Consider the following 13,170-nt stretch of genomic DNA (forward strand, 5'->3'; position numbering starts at 1 on the left):
GGTAAGCTGTGCTTCCCTTTGTAGTCTGTAATGTTTTGCCCTTTGTTATTAAAGGTTGGGACCAGTGAGTGTGACCATAGGCACTATAAATACATCCATAACACATAGCTGGCTCATAGCAGAAGTCTGTTGTCTGCTATTCAGTCTTTCTTTTCAAATCCTTCCAGAGGACAAAAACCCTGAGACTAAACATCTCAACCAGACTTTCCTGCGACCTGACTCTCAGTAACTGACCTCTCATCCCTGTCCCCCTCTCCTACACGTAGACACACTCTCTCCAAACTGTTTACCGTACCAACCACGTCAGCTCTGACTGACAGAATGAGAGAGAGAGAGAGAGAGAGAGAGAGAAGAATAACAAAAGATGGATTGAGGTAGAGAGAGGAGATGGAAATGTAACGAGAGGGGAGAGAGAGAAGGTGATGGATGGGAAAGGGGAGCGAGTAGATGAGAAAGAGACGTGATGGAAGGGTGAAGAGATATGAGAGAAGGACATGAGGAGTGAGAGAAGATATTAAGTGGGAGATGGAGAGAGGGAGCACAGTGGTGATATGCCGCACAGTGAGAGCCTACAGACAGCTGTGTGGAGGATTGTGGGGCTTGGGCAGGGTAGGAGAAACTGATAGAAAAGCCATCTGAGCTGAAGAGAATGTTTGTGTAAGTGGGGCGTGCTCAAAGCTTTTAAGCCAAAGTGTGTCTGCATATGTGGAGTTTAAAAGACACAGCATTTAAGCCCTGAATAACTAAACAGTTTATTCCAGAGACAACCGCCGTCCTCTAGAATGGAAACCAGCCATGTGAACCTAGACCCTTAGACATTGTGTTGTTTAGATGACTTGTGGTAGCTCTCTGTGTTCGCCCTCTATTTAAAACAATACCCATAGAATAGAACAGAACAGAACAGAACAGAATAGAATAGAGTAGAATATGCAATAATAGAATAGAATGGAATGGAATAGAACACAAGAGAATACAATGGAATGGAATTGAATAGAATAGAAGACAATAGAATAGAAAATAATAGAATAGAATAGAACACAATAGAATAGAATAGGATGGAATAGAATATAACAGAACAGAATATAATAGAAAAGTTAAAATAGAACAGAATAGAACAGAATCATATTACACAAAAATACATAATTTACCCAATACATCTACATAGTGTATACATCACCCCAGCTCATATTTCCCTCAGTGTTCTCCCTCAGAACATATGGTTCTGGTTTACCAGTCATATAGACAGGTGACATTTACTGTCTCAGTGCCAAATAATGCAATGTACTCTCCAACCCAAACTGCATGCAATGAGGTCAGTGTCCAGGTATGTGGACACTTGAAATTGACGGAAATTCATTTTGAGTCCCATTTCCGCACTGTGTGCCATAGATTGTTTCAATGCTAACTCATGGGGTATCTGGTATCACTCATGTCTGGACTATTACCATGAAACACATCATACGTTGGTTCTTTGGGGTTATTCACTGTTGACATGCTAAACATTTGGACATTTCCGACTTGCTAACTGGTTGAACTCGGCACAGTTAGCAAGTCTGAAATGTCCTAGTTTCCTTGTTCCGACTAGCACGTGAACGCGCCATAATCTCTCGACCACACTCTACTGCAAACTTAATTTCCCATTAGCTAGCAGGCACAGCTGCAGCACAGCTCAAGAAGTCTTCTGTCACCTGGACAAACATACCATAGACATGGCCAAGCGTTCACACACACACTCCTTGTCATGCCTCATCATGCACACAAATGCTTATGGCAGGGTTGGGCCAAACCTAATTTCATTCAACATCATTAACTCTGAAATTGAATGTAAAATACAATGAAATAAAAAAAATGAGTAAATGAATTAATTAAAATCACATGAAACTAGCTTCAACGGACTGGCCTAGAAGTATCTCTCCTCTCCTTCCTGTTTTGTCTCGGTCTGTGAGTATCTCTACTCTCCTTCCTCTTCTTCTGCAGGCCTGAAGAGTGTTCCAGATGAGATCCCTGCAGACAGCACCCTGCTGGACCTGCAGAACAACAAGATCACTGAGATCAAGGAGAATGACTTCAAGACTCTGAAGGGACTCCAAGTAAGAGTTTACCACTCAATATGTCCCCTCCACTAAACACTCAATATGTCCACTAAACACTCAATATGTCCACTAAACACTTAAAACTGCATGTCCACTAAACACTCAATATGTCCACTTAACACTGTATGTCCACTAAACACTCAATATGTCCACTAAACACTTAATATGTCCACTAAACAATTAATACTGTATGTCCACTAAACACTCAATATGTCCACTAAACACTTAAAACGGTATGTCCACTAAACACTCAATATGTCCACTTAATACTGTATGTCCACTAAACACTCAATATGTCCACTAGACACTCAATATATCCAATAAACACTCAATATGTCCACTAAACACTCAATATGTCTACTAAACACTTAATATGTCCACTAAACAATTAATACTGTATGTCCACTAAACACTCAATATGTCCACTAAACACTTAAAACTGTATGTCCACTAAACACTCAATATGTCCACTTAATACTGTATGTCCACTAAACACTCAATATGTCCACTAGACACTCAATATATCCAATAAACACTCAATATGTCCACTAAACTGAATCTCAATTCAACGGCTCAGACACAAGAGGCATGTGGCAGGGTCTACAGTCAATCACGGACTACAGGAAGAAATCCAGCCCAGTCACGGACCAGGATGTCCTGCTCCCAGGCAGACTAAATAACTTTTTTGCCCGCTTTGAGGACAATACAGTGCCACTGACACGGCCTGCAACGAAAACATGCGGTCTCTCCTTCACTGCAGCCGAGGTGAGTAAGACATTTAAACGTGTTAACCCTCGCAAGGCTGCAGGCCCAGACGGCATCCCCAGCCGCGCCCTCAGAGCATGCGCAGACCAGCTGGCCGGTGTGTTTACGGACATATTCAATCAATCCCTATACCAGTCTGCTGTTCCCACATGCTTCAAGAGGGCCACCATTGTTCCTGTTCCCAAGAAAGCTAAGGTAACTGAGCTAAACGACTACCGCCCCGTAGCACTCACTTCCCGTAGCACTCACATCATGAAGTGCTTTGAGAGACTAGTCAAGGACCATATCACCTCCACCCTACCTGACACCCTAGACCCACTCCAATTTGCTTACCGCCAAAATAGGTCCACAGACGATGCAATCTCAACCACACTGCACACTGCCCTAACCCATCTGGACAAGAGGAATGCCTATGTGAGAATGCTGTTCATTGACTACAGCTCGGCATTCAACACCATAGTACCCTCCAAGCTCGTCATCAAGCTCGAGACCCTGGGTCTCGACCCCGCCCTGTGCAACTGGGTACTGGACTTCCTGACGGGCCGCCCCCAGGTGGTGAGGGTAGGCAACAACATCTCCTCCCCGCTGATCCTCAACACTGGGGCCCCACAAGGGTGCGTTCTGAGCCCTCTCCTGTACTCCCTGTTCACCCACGACTGCGTGGCCACGCACGCCTCCAACTCAATCATCAAGTTTGCGGACGACACAACAGTGGTAGGCTTGATTACCAACAACGACGAGACGGCCTACAGGGAGGAGGTGAGGGCCCTCGGAGTGTGGTGTCAGGAAAATAACCTCACACTCAACGTCAACAAAACTAAGGAGATGATTGTGGACTTCAGGAAACAGCAGAGGGAACACCCCCCCTATCCACATCGATGGAACAGTAGTGGAGAGGGTAGCAAGTTTTAAGTTCCTCGGCATACACATCACAGACAAACTGAATTGGTCCACTCACACAGACAGCATTGTGAAGAAGGCGCAACAGCACCTCTTCAACCTCAGGAGGCTGAAGAAATTCGGCTTGTCACCAAAAGCACTCACAAACTTCTACAGATGCACAATCGAGAGCATCCTGGCGGGCTGTATCACCGCCTGGTACGGCAACTGCTCCGCCCTCAACCGTAAGGCTCTCCAGAGGGTAGTGAGGTCTGCACAACGCATCACCGGGGGCAAACTACCTGCCCTCCAGGACACCAACACCACACGATGTCACAGGAAGGCCATAAAGATCATCAAGGACATCAACCACCCGAGCCACTGCCTGTTCACCCCGCTATCATCCAGAAGGCGAGGTCAGTACAGGTGCATCAAAGCTGGGACCGAGAGACTGAAAAACAGCTTCTATCTCAAGGCCATCAGACTGTTAAACAGCCACCACTAACATTGAGTGGCTGCTGCCAACACACTGACACTGACTCAACTCCAGCCACTTTAATAATGGGAATTGATGGGAAATTATGTAAATATATCACTAGCCACTTTAAACAATGCTACCTTATATAATGTTACTTACCCTACATTATTCATCTCATATGCATACGTATATACTGTACTCTATATCATCGACTGTATCCTTATGTAATACATGTATCACTAGCCACTTTAACTATGCCACTTTGTTTACATACTCATCTCATATGTATATACTGTACTCGATACCATCTACTGTATCTTGCCTATGCTGCTCTGTACCATCACTCATTCATATATCCTTATGTACATATTCTTTATCCCCTTACACTGTGTACAAGACAGTAGTTTTGGAATTGTTAGTTAGATTACTTGTTGGTTATTACTGCATTGTCGGAACTAGAAGCACAAGCATTTCGCTACACTCGCATTAACATCTGCTAACCATGTGTATGTGACAAATAAAATTTGATTTGATTTGATAAACACTCAATATGTCCACTAAACACTTAATATGTCCACTAAACACTCAATATGTCCACTAAACACTTCAAACTGTATGTCCACTAAACACTCAATATGTCCACTAGACACTCAATATATCCAATAAACACTCAATATGTCCACTACACACTCAATATGTCCACTAAACATTTAATACTGTATGTCCACTAAACACTCAATTTGTCCACTAAACACTCAATATGTCCACTAAACATACAAATTGTCCACTTTGTTGCAGCTTTTCACCAAAAACTGATTGGCCCCTTACTTTTTGCATTTTCCAAAAAACATTGATTCACAATTCGCCATGTTGTATCAATTCTTCTAGGGAGTGCAATGTTGACATCCCTTCAAAGTATACACCAGAGTGAGTGTAGAAACCTGAATGTCTTGGGTAGGAGAGAGCTAACGGGAAAACACTGAAGCTGAACTTGAAGCCGGGTTTTGTTGGATGACATCCTAACAGGCTTGTTACACATGCAAAAGTATCGGCTGGAGCGAAGCAGTGGAAATCTGATTTATCTCTGGACTTTCTTGAGACAAGAGGGAGCTTAAGTGTGTGTGTGTGTGTGTGTGTGTGTTCCACGTGCATACTTTTTTTTGGAGAGTTGATTTCCTGATCATAATCCAAACCACTAACATGTTTAACTAACATGTTTAACTCGAATCAAAGATCCTAAAAATAGTCTACCAAAGGAAACAGCACTGTAAACATTTGTTTTAACCACAGGAATCCAGGTACCAATGTTCCCCAGGTGCCATGGAAACGATTCTCCTCTGGGCCATCGCGTGACCTCTCTCTACACGTGTATAGCTTTCTGACCTGTAATAAATAGCCTACCTCTGTCAAACGGCCCACACTGTTTCCACCCCCGTACATTAGTTGTTCTCTCCAGGGGGAATTTGCTGCATTCTCTGCATTCTCCATTCTTCCACCCCCGTCTGCAGCCTTGAGTATGGAACGGTCCACTAGAGACACAGCAATTTCTCTTGCGAAATTTCTCAGAAATTGCCTCCAATCACAACAACCCTGGCGCCTGTGCTCTTTAAGACTAGGTGCAAGGGTGTGTTGGGATTACTGTACAGACGTTAAAAAAACAATCTCACATTTCAGTTACCTTGGATACGTTCAATTGAGTCAGTCCATACTTGGGAAATGTAATCAAACAGTCTGCAATAGGTCGAAAACATCGTATTTTGTTGATGTCAAGCGTTTAAGATATAATGAAAAGTCTGCCTTCAATTACACACATAAAATACACCCACGGGAAGTTGTAGCCACATTAAAGTAGCCAGTGACAGAACACATTTCAGAGTAACACACCATTGCTAATGATATATAATAATGTTTGTTTTACCTTTATTTAACTAGGCAAGTCAGTTAAGAACAAATTCTTATCTTCAATGACGGCCTAGGAACAGTGTTCAGGGGCAGAACGACAGATTTGTATTTCGTCAGCTCTGGGATTTGAACTTTACCTTTCAGTTACTAGTCCAACGCTCTAACCACTAGGCTACCCCACTAGGCTACCCTATTGCAATAATGTAGCTAGCTATCGCAAATAGAAAAAGCTATCTCAAAAGCAATCTCAAATAGAAAAAGCTATCTCAAAAGCAATCTCAAATAGAAAAAGCAGTTTCCCATTTGTACATTAGCATGGATATCTACATAGTAATTAGCATTGCCACAAACATACACATTCTAATTAGCATAAACATACCAATTCTAATTAGCAAAACATACACATTAGCATTAGCTTAAATATAACAGGGATTGTTCTCTCTCCAATCTCCCCAGACCCTGATCCTGGTGAACAACCAGATCACCACAATCCACCCCAAGGCCTTCATTCCCCTGGGCAAGCTGCAGCGCCTCTACCTCTCCAAGAACCACCTCAAGGAAATGCCCGCCAACATGCCCAAGAGCCTGCAGGAGCTTCGCATCCACGAGAACAAGATCACTAAGATCAAGAAGGCCTCCTTCGAGGGCATGGCCCAGGTCATCGTCATGGGTATTGACCAGACCTGGGTTCAAATACTATTAGAAATCTTTCAGATATTTTGTGCCCTTGCTTTAGCCTGCCTGTATTGCCTTAATGACAAGTCTGTTTTCTTCTGTTGGGTGCATAATGAACTCAACCCATCCCTTGTTCTGTACTCAAATTCCATACGATAGAACTAGTCTAATCCTTAACACACATACTGTATACAGTACACACAGTCACTTGAACATGTTTTCTTAATTGACTGCATAGTAGCAATAGGACAGGAGCAAGAGGTTTTCAGCTAAAACGTAAACGTAAAACATTACAGTCAGAGACTGTTTTCTCTGTTTTCTTTTCTGTCTCCTCCTCCGATTGTCTACCTCTCTATTTATCTTCCTCTCTGTCAATCTCTCTATTTATCTTCCTCTCTGTCTATCTCTCTATTTATCTTCCTCTCTGTCTATCTCTCTATCTTCCTCTCTGTCTATCTCTCTATTTATCTTCCTCTCTGTCTATCTCTCTATGTATCTTCCTCTCTGTATATCTCTCTATGCATCTTCCTCTCTGTCTATCTCTCTATTTATCTTCCTCTCTGTCTATCTCTCTATTTATCTTCCTCTCTGACTATCTCTCTATTTATCTTCCTCTCTGTCTATCTCTCTCTTTATTTCTCTTAATACTCCATCTCCCTTAATTCTCTCTCTGTCTCTTTGTCTGTCTCTCTCTCCCTCCTTCTCTTTCCAGAGCTCGGCTCCAACCCCCTGAAGAGTGCAGGGGTTGAGGCTGGGGCGTTCGGGGCCCTGAAGAAGGTCTCATACATCCGCATTGCAGACACCAACCTGACAGAGATCCCCAAAGGTACTGCCCTCTCTGGTCACCCCATCACAAATCATCCTTCCTTCCAGTCCCTTGAAGGGATCATAGGAAATCTAACACAAGGCTAGGTATGAGATCCATTACATAGCTTTCACCTATCCAGCCATGTCAGATCATTTCACTGGGAGGATCCAACTAAAGAATATGGAAAATAACATGTCACTTCAATAAAGGATGGCTGTAAGGATTTTGACCACACTACAACAACAAAAGATGTATTCAACATACTGTAGAATTCTAAGGCAACCAGCTGCAATGGGATTGTGAAAATGTTTGTTGAGCATACTCACAACAATAGTTGGTGTGTGAACATTTTGTTGAGCAAACTCACAACAATAGTTGGTGTGTGAACATTTTGTTGAGCAAACTCACAACAATAGTTGGTGTGTGAACATTTTGTTGAGCAAACTCACAACAATAGATCGTTTTTTTTTTACAGTGCAGGGCCTGAATCTCAATTTTCAACCAGGACTGGTTTGAATACTTCACAGCTCAATAGCTCCAGCTAAAACAAAGGAATTCAAGTTAACAGCGAGGATCTCTTACTCAATCGACCACAGCCAAAATCATCAATCATCTAGCACTGCAAGAATGCACATTTGGATTCATAGGCTCCACTGAACAATGGTTACAGTGTGGAACCAAGACAGGAAAACTAAAACAGCATATTAATTCAAAGGCGTGTAAGATGAATGTTATCTGGTCTATTGTGGGAATCTGGCAACCAGTTCAGATGGAATAGTACTCAGAGAGAGATCCTCTAATCGAATGCTTTAATAGGAATAGAAGGGATGAAGGATAGGCCTCTGGATGTTAGAGGCTGCGTCTGAGTTTGCATCCTATTCCCTATAGTGCACTATTACCTAGTCAAAAGTAGTGCACTAGGGATTAGGGTGCCATTTCAGATGCATTAGACTTAGTATGGATTCAGAGTCCTACTGGCATACTGTATGTAGACATTAACCACTTACCTTCCCCTCACCATTACTGCTGTGGTTTCCCCGGTTGTTTGTCCTCTCGTCACTGTCTCTCTCCTGTGGGTTGCCAGGTCTGCCCTCCTCCCTCTCCGAGCTCCACCTGGACAGCAACAAGATCACCAAGGTGCAGGCGGACAACCTGAAGGGCCTCAAGAACCTGGCTAAGTAAAGATGTTTCAACACTTCTACTCAATGTTTCAAAAACATTTTTTTTTTTCAAAAATGCTCTTGACGAGGACAAAGCATGCTTACAGTATTCTTCTTCACTGGATTTGATGAGTGGGTCAACACTCATAAGTAGTCCTGTAGTGGGATATTGGGTCATCTCTAGACAACAGTGCCCCGCACACACACACACACGCACACACGCACGCACGCACGCACGCACACACACACACACACACACACACACACACACACACGTATGTATTTCAAACCTCAGCAACAATCCTGGGTTAGTTCAGTTATATAAGGAGTATTTGAATTGATGCGGTGCTTCTTGGCATTAATGCCACTAGTGTTTTTTGTACCACATCGTCTCATTCACTGGAGCAGCATGTCCAAAACTCCCAGTCTGCCCTGTACTCTGCTGCTAGTACTGTCTCTCTCTGTGTATCTCTCTGTGTCTCTCTCTCTGTGTGTCTCTCTGTGTCTCTCTCTGTGTGTCCCTCTGTGTCTCTCTCTGTGTCTCTCGCTGTGTCTCTCGCTGTGTCTCTCTCTGTATGTCTCTCTCTGTGTCTCTCTCTGTGTCTCTCTCTGTATGTCTCTCTCTGTGTCTCTCTCTGTGTATCTCTCTGTGTCTCTCTCTGTGTCTCTCTCTGTGTGTCTCTCTGTGTCTCTCTGTCTCTCTCTGTGTCTCTCTCAGTGTCTCTCTCTGTGTCTCTCTCTGTGTTTCTCTCTGTGTCACTCCCTGTGTGTCTCTCTGTCTCTATCTCTCTCTCTCTCTCTCTGTCTCTCTCTCTCTTTCTCTCTCTCTCTCTCTCTCTCTCTCTCTCTCTCTCTCTCTCTCTCTCTGCCTTCGTCACCACTCAGTAGTCCACTCTGCTCAACTCTGAGTGAGTTCTGCAATTAGAGTCCACTGCTGTATTTGTGGAAAGTAGCCAGGGCTTGAGAAAGAGCTATACATCATTACCAGATCTAAACCAACCAGACAGACTCACTCAGAGAACCCAACCTCTGGTTCTCTCTCACTCCTTGTGGCTGTGCCTGTCAGAGCTCTGTCACTCTCCGCTTCGAGGGTAGGAAAAGACTCATGCCAAAGTAGGGAGACTAAACAACAGAAAAATACTTTCAAGCAGTACAAGGCAGTTTATTTTGGAAGAGCTACAGGATTCACTGAAAATATTATTTTCTATTTTCCGGATTGGCAACACGTTCGCGAGCAAGTATTTCATTTTGTCTACGAAGTTGGTCCCTTGGCAAAAGTAGAGTCGCTTTCTCATTTGCTAGTCTACATTCTGCCCATGGTTTTCATTGGCAGAAAACCAGTTTGTGTCTTTCCCATTGGATGTTTTCTTTCTCTCATTTGTTTTTATACATTCTGTACGTTGGGACTTGTAGGGACAGCTCAGGGCTTCATGCCCTCTTTTATCGCTCTTCTTCTGTACCTCTGTCTCATTGGCTCTTTTACATACCATGCCTCTTTCCCATTGGCTCTGACACATTCTGTGTCTCTCCCCATTGGCTGGTTTGTCTCCTAGGCTGGGACTAAGCTACAATGAGATCAGCCAGGTGGAGAACGGTTCTCTGGCCATGGTTCCTCACCTCAGAGAGCTTCACCTGGACAACAATGCCCTGACCACCGTGCCTGCAGGCCTGCCTGACCACAAGTACATCCAGGTGGGTTCCACCGAACACACAGGTGTCCCGCCACACCTGGGAGAATGGGTAGAGGCTTCATGTCCATGAATGTTCCACCTCACACAGGGTTTTCTCAGGAGGGTGTAACCATTACAGATCAATCTCATGATAAATAAATATTAATAAGTTGATTAACACAGAAATGATTTTCTGCCATTCAACAAAAGGACTTCAAACATGACCTTTCTATATATACAATGTTAATTTCCAGACATCCCTCCCTCTAACCACTCATTGTGGTTGATATGTTCCCAGGTGATCTACCTCCACAGCAACAAGATAGGGGTGGTGGGAACCCAGGACTTCTGCCCACCAGGCTACAATACCAAGAAGGCCATGTACTCTGGCATCAGCCTGTTCTCCAACCCCGTCCCTTACTGGGAGGTGCAGCCCATCACCTTCCGCTGTGTGTTCGACCGCTCTGCCATCCAGCTGGGCAACTACAGGAAGAAGTAGAGAAAAAGTAGACCACCCCCAGAGAGAGGGAGAGAGTGTGTGTGTGTGTGTGTGTGTGTGTGTGTGTGTGTGTGTGTGTGTGTGTGTGTGTGTGTGTGTGTGTGTGTGAACCGCAGCCCCCCATCTACCCCACAACACTGATCGGCAACTTTATCCCCATTTTAAAACCATAACGAACATCCAATACAGTTTTAACAGTTACAGTACATAATGTTTTCATGAGCAAAGACAGAACAGTTACAAAACTCAGTACCAAACCTTCCATAGATGGCTTAGTGATAACTCAAACCAGCTCTGTATGCAAACAGTTCATTTATTATAGTCCATGTGTCCTTTGTACACTTCATATTCTACAACAGTAATCACTGGCATTTTTCTGTAACAGGTCTTCCATACACAATAAACCGTCAACTCATGAAATACTGTAACACTACCTCATGGTAGTTATCTGTCAAAAAGCTCAACTTAAAGGGGATGTCACCCACTTTTCAACCTCATTTTCATTATCTCCATTACAATACCATTGTCTACATATGTGAAAAAGTCCCATTTCTATGTTTTGTAGACAACAAATGTGAAGTTAAAAAGATATACCAAATGACATCATCAAGAAAATACCATCCCTCTGGCTAGAAACTCGTTGCAGGTTTTGAAAATCACTGTTTTAAAAAAAACTTTTACGCCTACCCTGTGATGTCACAGAGAAGCATTTTTTAAGGACCTTTCTTCTTATCTTTGTACCCACAGATCACAGACTAAACAACGTGTCGTTTTCACACATGTAGACACTGATATGGTGCTGGAGATAATGAATATGAGGTTGAAAAGAGGAGGAACTGCCCTTTAACAGAAGTCTGTGCAATGGTTTCGAAGTGTGTGCCCTCAGATTGCATGACTGAAATGTTATTTTGTGTGTGAAAGAAACATTATGAAAGACAACAAAATATTTTCAACAACAAAAAATATCTATGACCACTTTGAAAAAATGTACACGTTTAACCCTTTAATACCTCACACATGTCAACTGGTTGAGATTGGCCGAAAAATCTGAATTTGACCGGTGTAGACATGTTGTGTGCAACAAGCCTTTACGTGCATAAATCTGTGACAATTACAGAAGGCAAGCTGACCTGCAGAGCGGGCAGCCAAGGGTTAACTCCTGTCTTAATATCATTAACACCAGCTAGGATACTAGAATGTACTAGAGTATATTACCTGTGTAGTGGCTAGCGTTCAAAGTGTACCTTTACAATATGTCGTACTATTTGAAAGAATTCCCCATTTTCTTTCTTTCACATTGTAGTCGATTGCCATGTCTCCTGCTTGCTTCGCTGTTGAACTTTTGTTGTTTTTTACGAAATGTTCCGACAGTTTAAAGATTTCTGATTCTCCGTAAAGCATTTATTTCGTCTTCTACACATTCCATTCCCCCATCTGTCATGTAACATCAGCTCATACAACCAAGATGAAAATAGCTCTTAAAGATGTAGAATAAACAATATATACGTTCCGAACCAGAAGCCATGCCCAAAGATCTATACGCATGCTTTTATTCTTTTGACTTGAAGCACGGTTGTGGGTTCTGGAATGCCATGTTAATGCCTGTTTTGTTTCTCTTCTTTTTTTCTCTGCCTTTCTTTTTTTCGTTTTTTTTTTTAAGTCTGACGAGAATTGGAGGCTTGCAGGCGGACTGTCGTGCCTTCAGTGCCCATGTTAGTGTGAATGTTTGTATGTATAGACGCTGTATATAAATGCTGTATAAAAAAAACTCTCATTGCTTAAAAGCACAAGCACTTACAGTAGTTCAGACTTAATATATCAACAATAAAGATGTTCCTCTCTTTTTTTTCTGAGCGGGGGCTCCGCCTAAGGCGCCCTGAACCAAATAAAAATACCAATTAAAAAGCAGCATTTTTCTGGGGGTGTCGCCATCAGAGGTCATAACCCTTGGTATGTCCACGTTGTGTGTGTCGTTGTCATAGAGTTGGAAAGAGGGCCCACCTCCTATCTTTGACATTATTGCTTCTGTGACAGCAAAGGTTTTGTGGCAAGTGTGCCCTCTAACCAACTCTATGGTCGGTGTGTGGATGGCGCTACTTGCCCTGTCACTAGATGGAGCTGTAATATCTATGGAACAGTCAAACGAGTGTAGACTTCACAGTGATGGACAGAGTTTCCAGGTGAACAAGATCGTGAGGAGGAACAGGTGTGACACCGGAGAAAGCAGGTGATGTAATGTAG

General features: G+C 43.1%; 1 protein-coding gene across 3 annotated transcripts in view; it reads left to right on the forward strand.

Annotated features, from left to right (window-relative positions):
- The window catches only part of LOC100301653 (decorin), a 28,892-nt gene extending 16,055 nt beyond the window's left edge, over positions 1-12,837 (forward strand). For 2 of the 3 annotated variants that reach the window (XM_036956481.1, XM_036956482.1), the window contains 6 exons: positions 1,978-2,090; positions 6,574-6,787; positions 7,505-7,618; positions 8,685-8,778; positions 10,314-10,452; positions 10,729-12,837. In XM_036956481.1, coding sequence (XP_036812376.1) covers positions 1,978-2,090; positions 6,574-6,787; positions 7,505-7,618; positions 8,685-8,778; positions 10,314-10,452; positions 10,729-10,929 — 875 coding nt within the window. In that variant the 3' untranslated portion in view covers positions 10,930-12,837. 3 annotated transcript variants of the gene reach the window in all.
- Positions 12,838-13,170: the final 333 nt, after the last annotated feature.

The sequence above is a fragment of the Oncorhynchus mykiss genome, chromosome 21, assembly GCF_013265735.2.
Source record: "Oncorhynchus mykiss isolate Arlee chromosome 21, USDA_OmykA_1.1, whole genome shotgun sequence".
NCBI classification, from domain to species: Eukaryota; Metazoa; Chordata; class Actinopteri; order Salmoniformes; family Salmonidae; genus Oncorhynchus; species Oncorhynchus mykiss.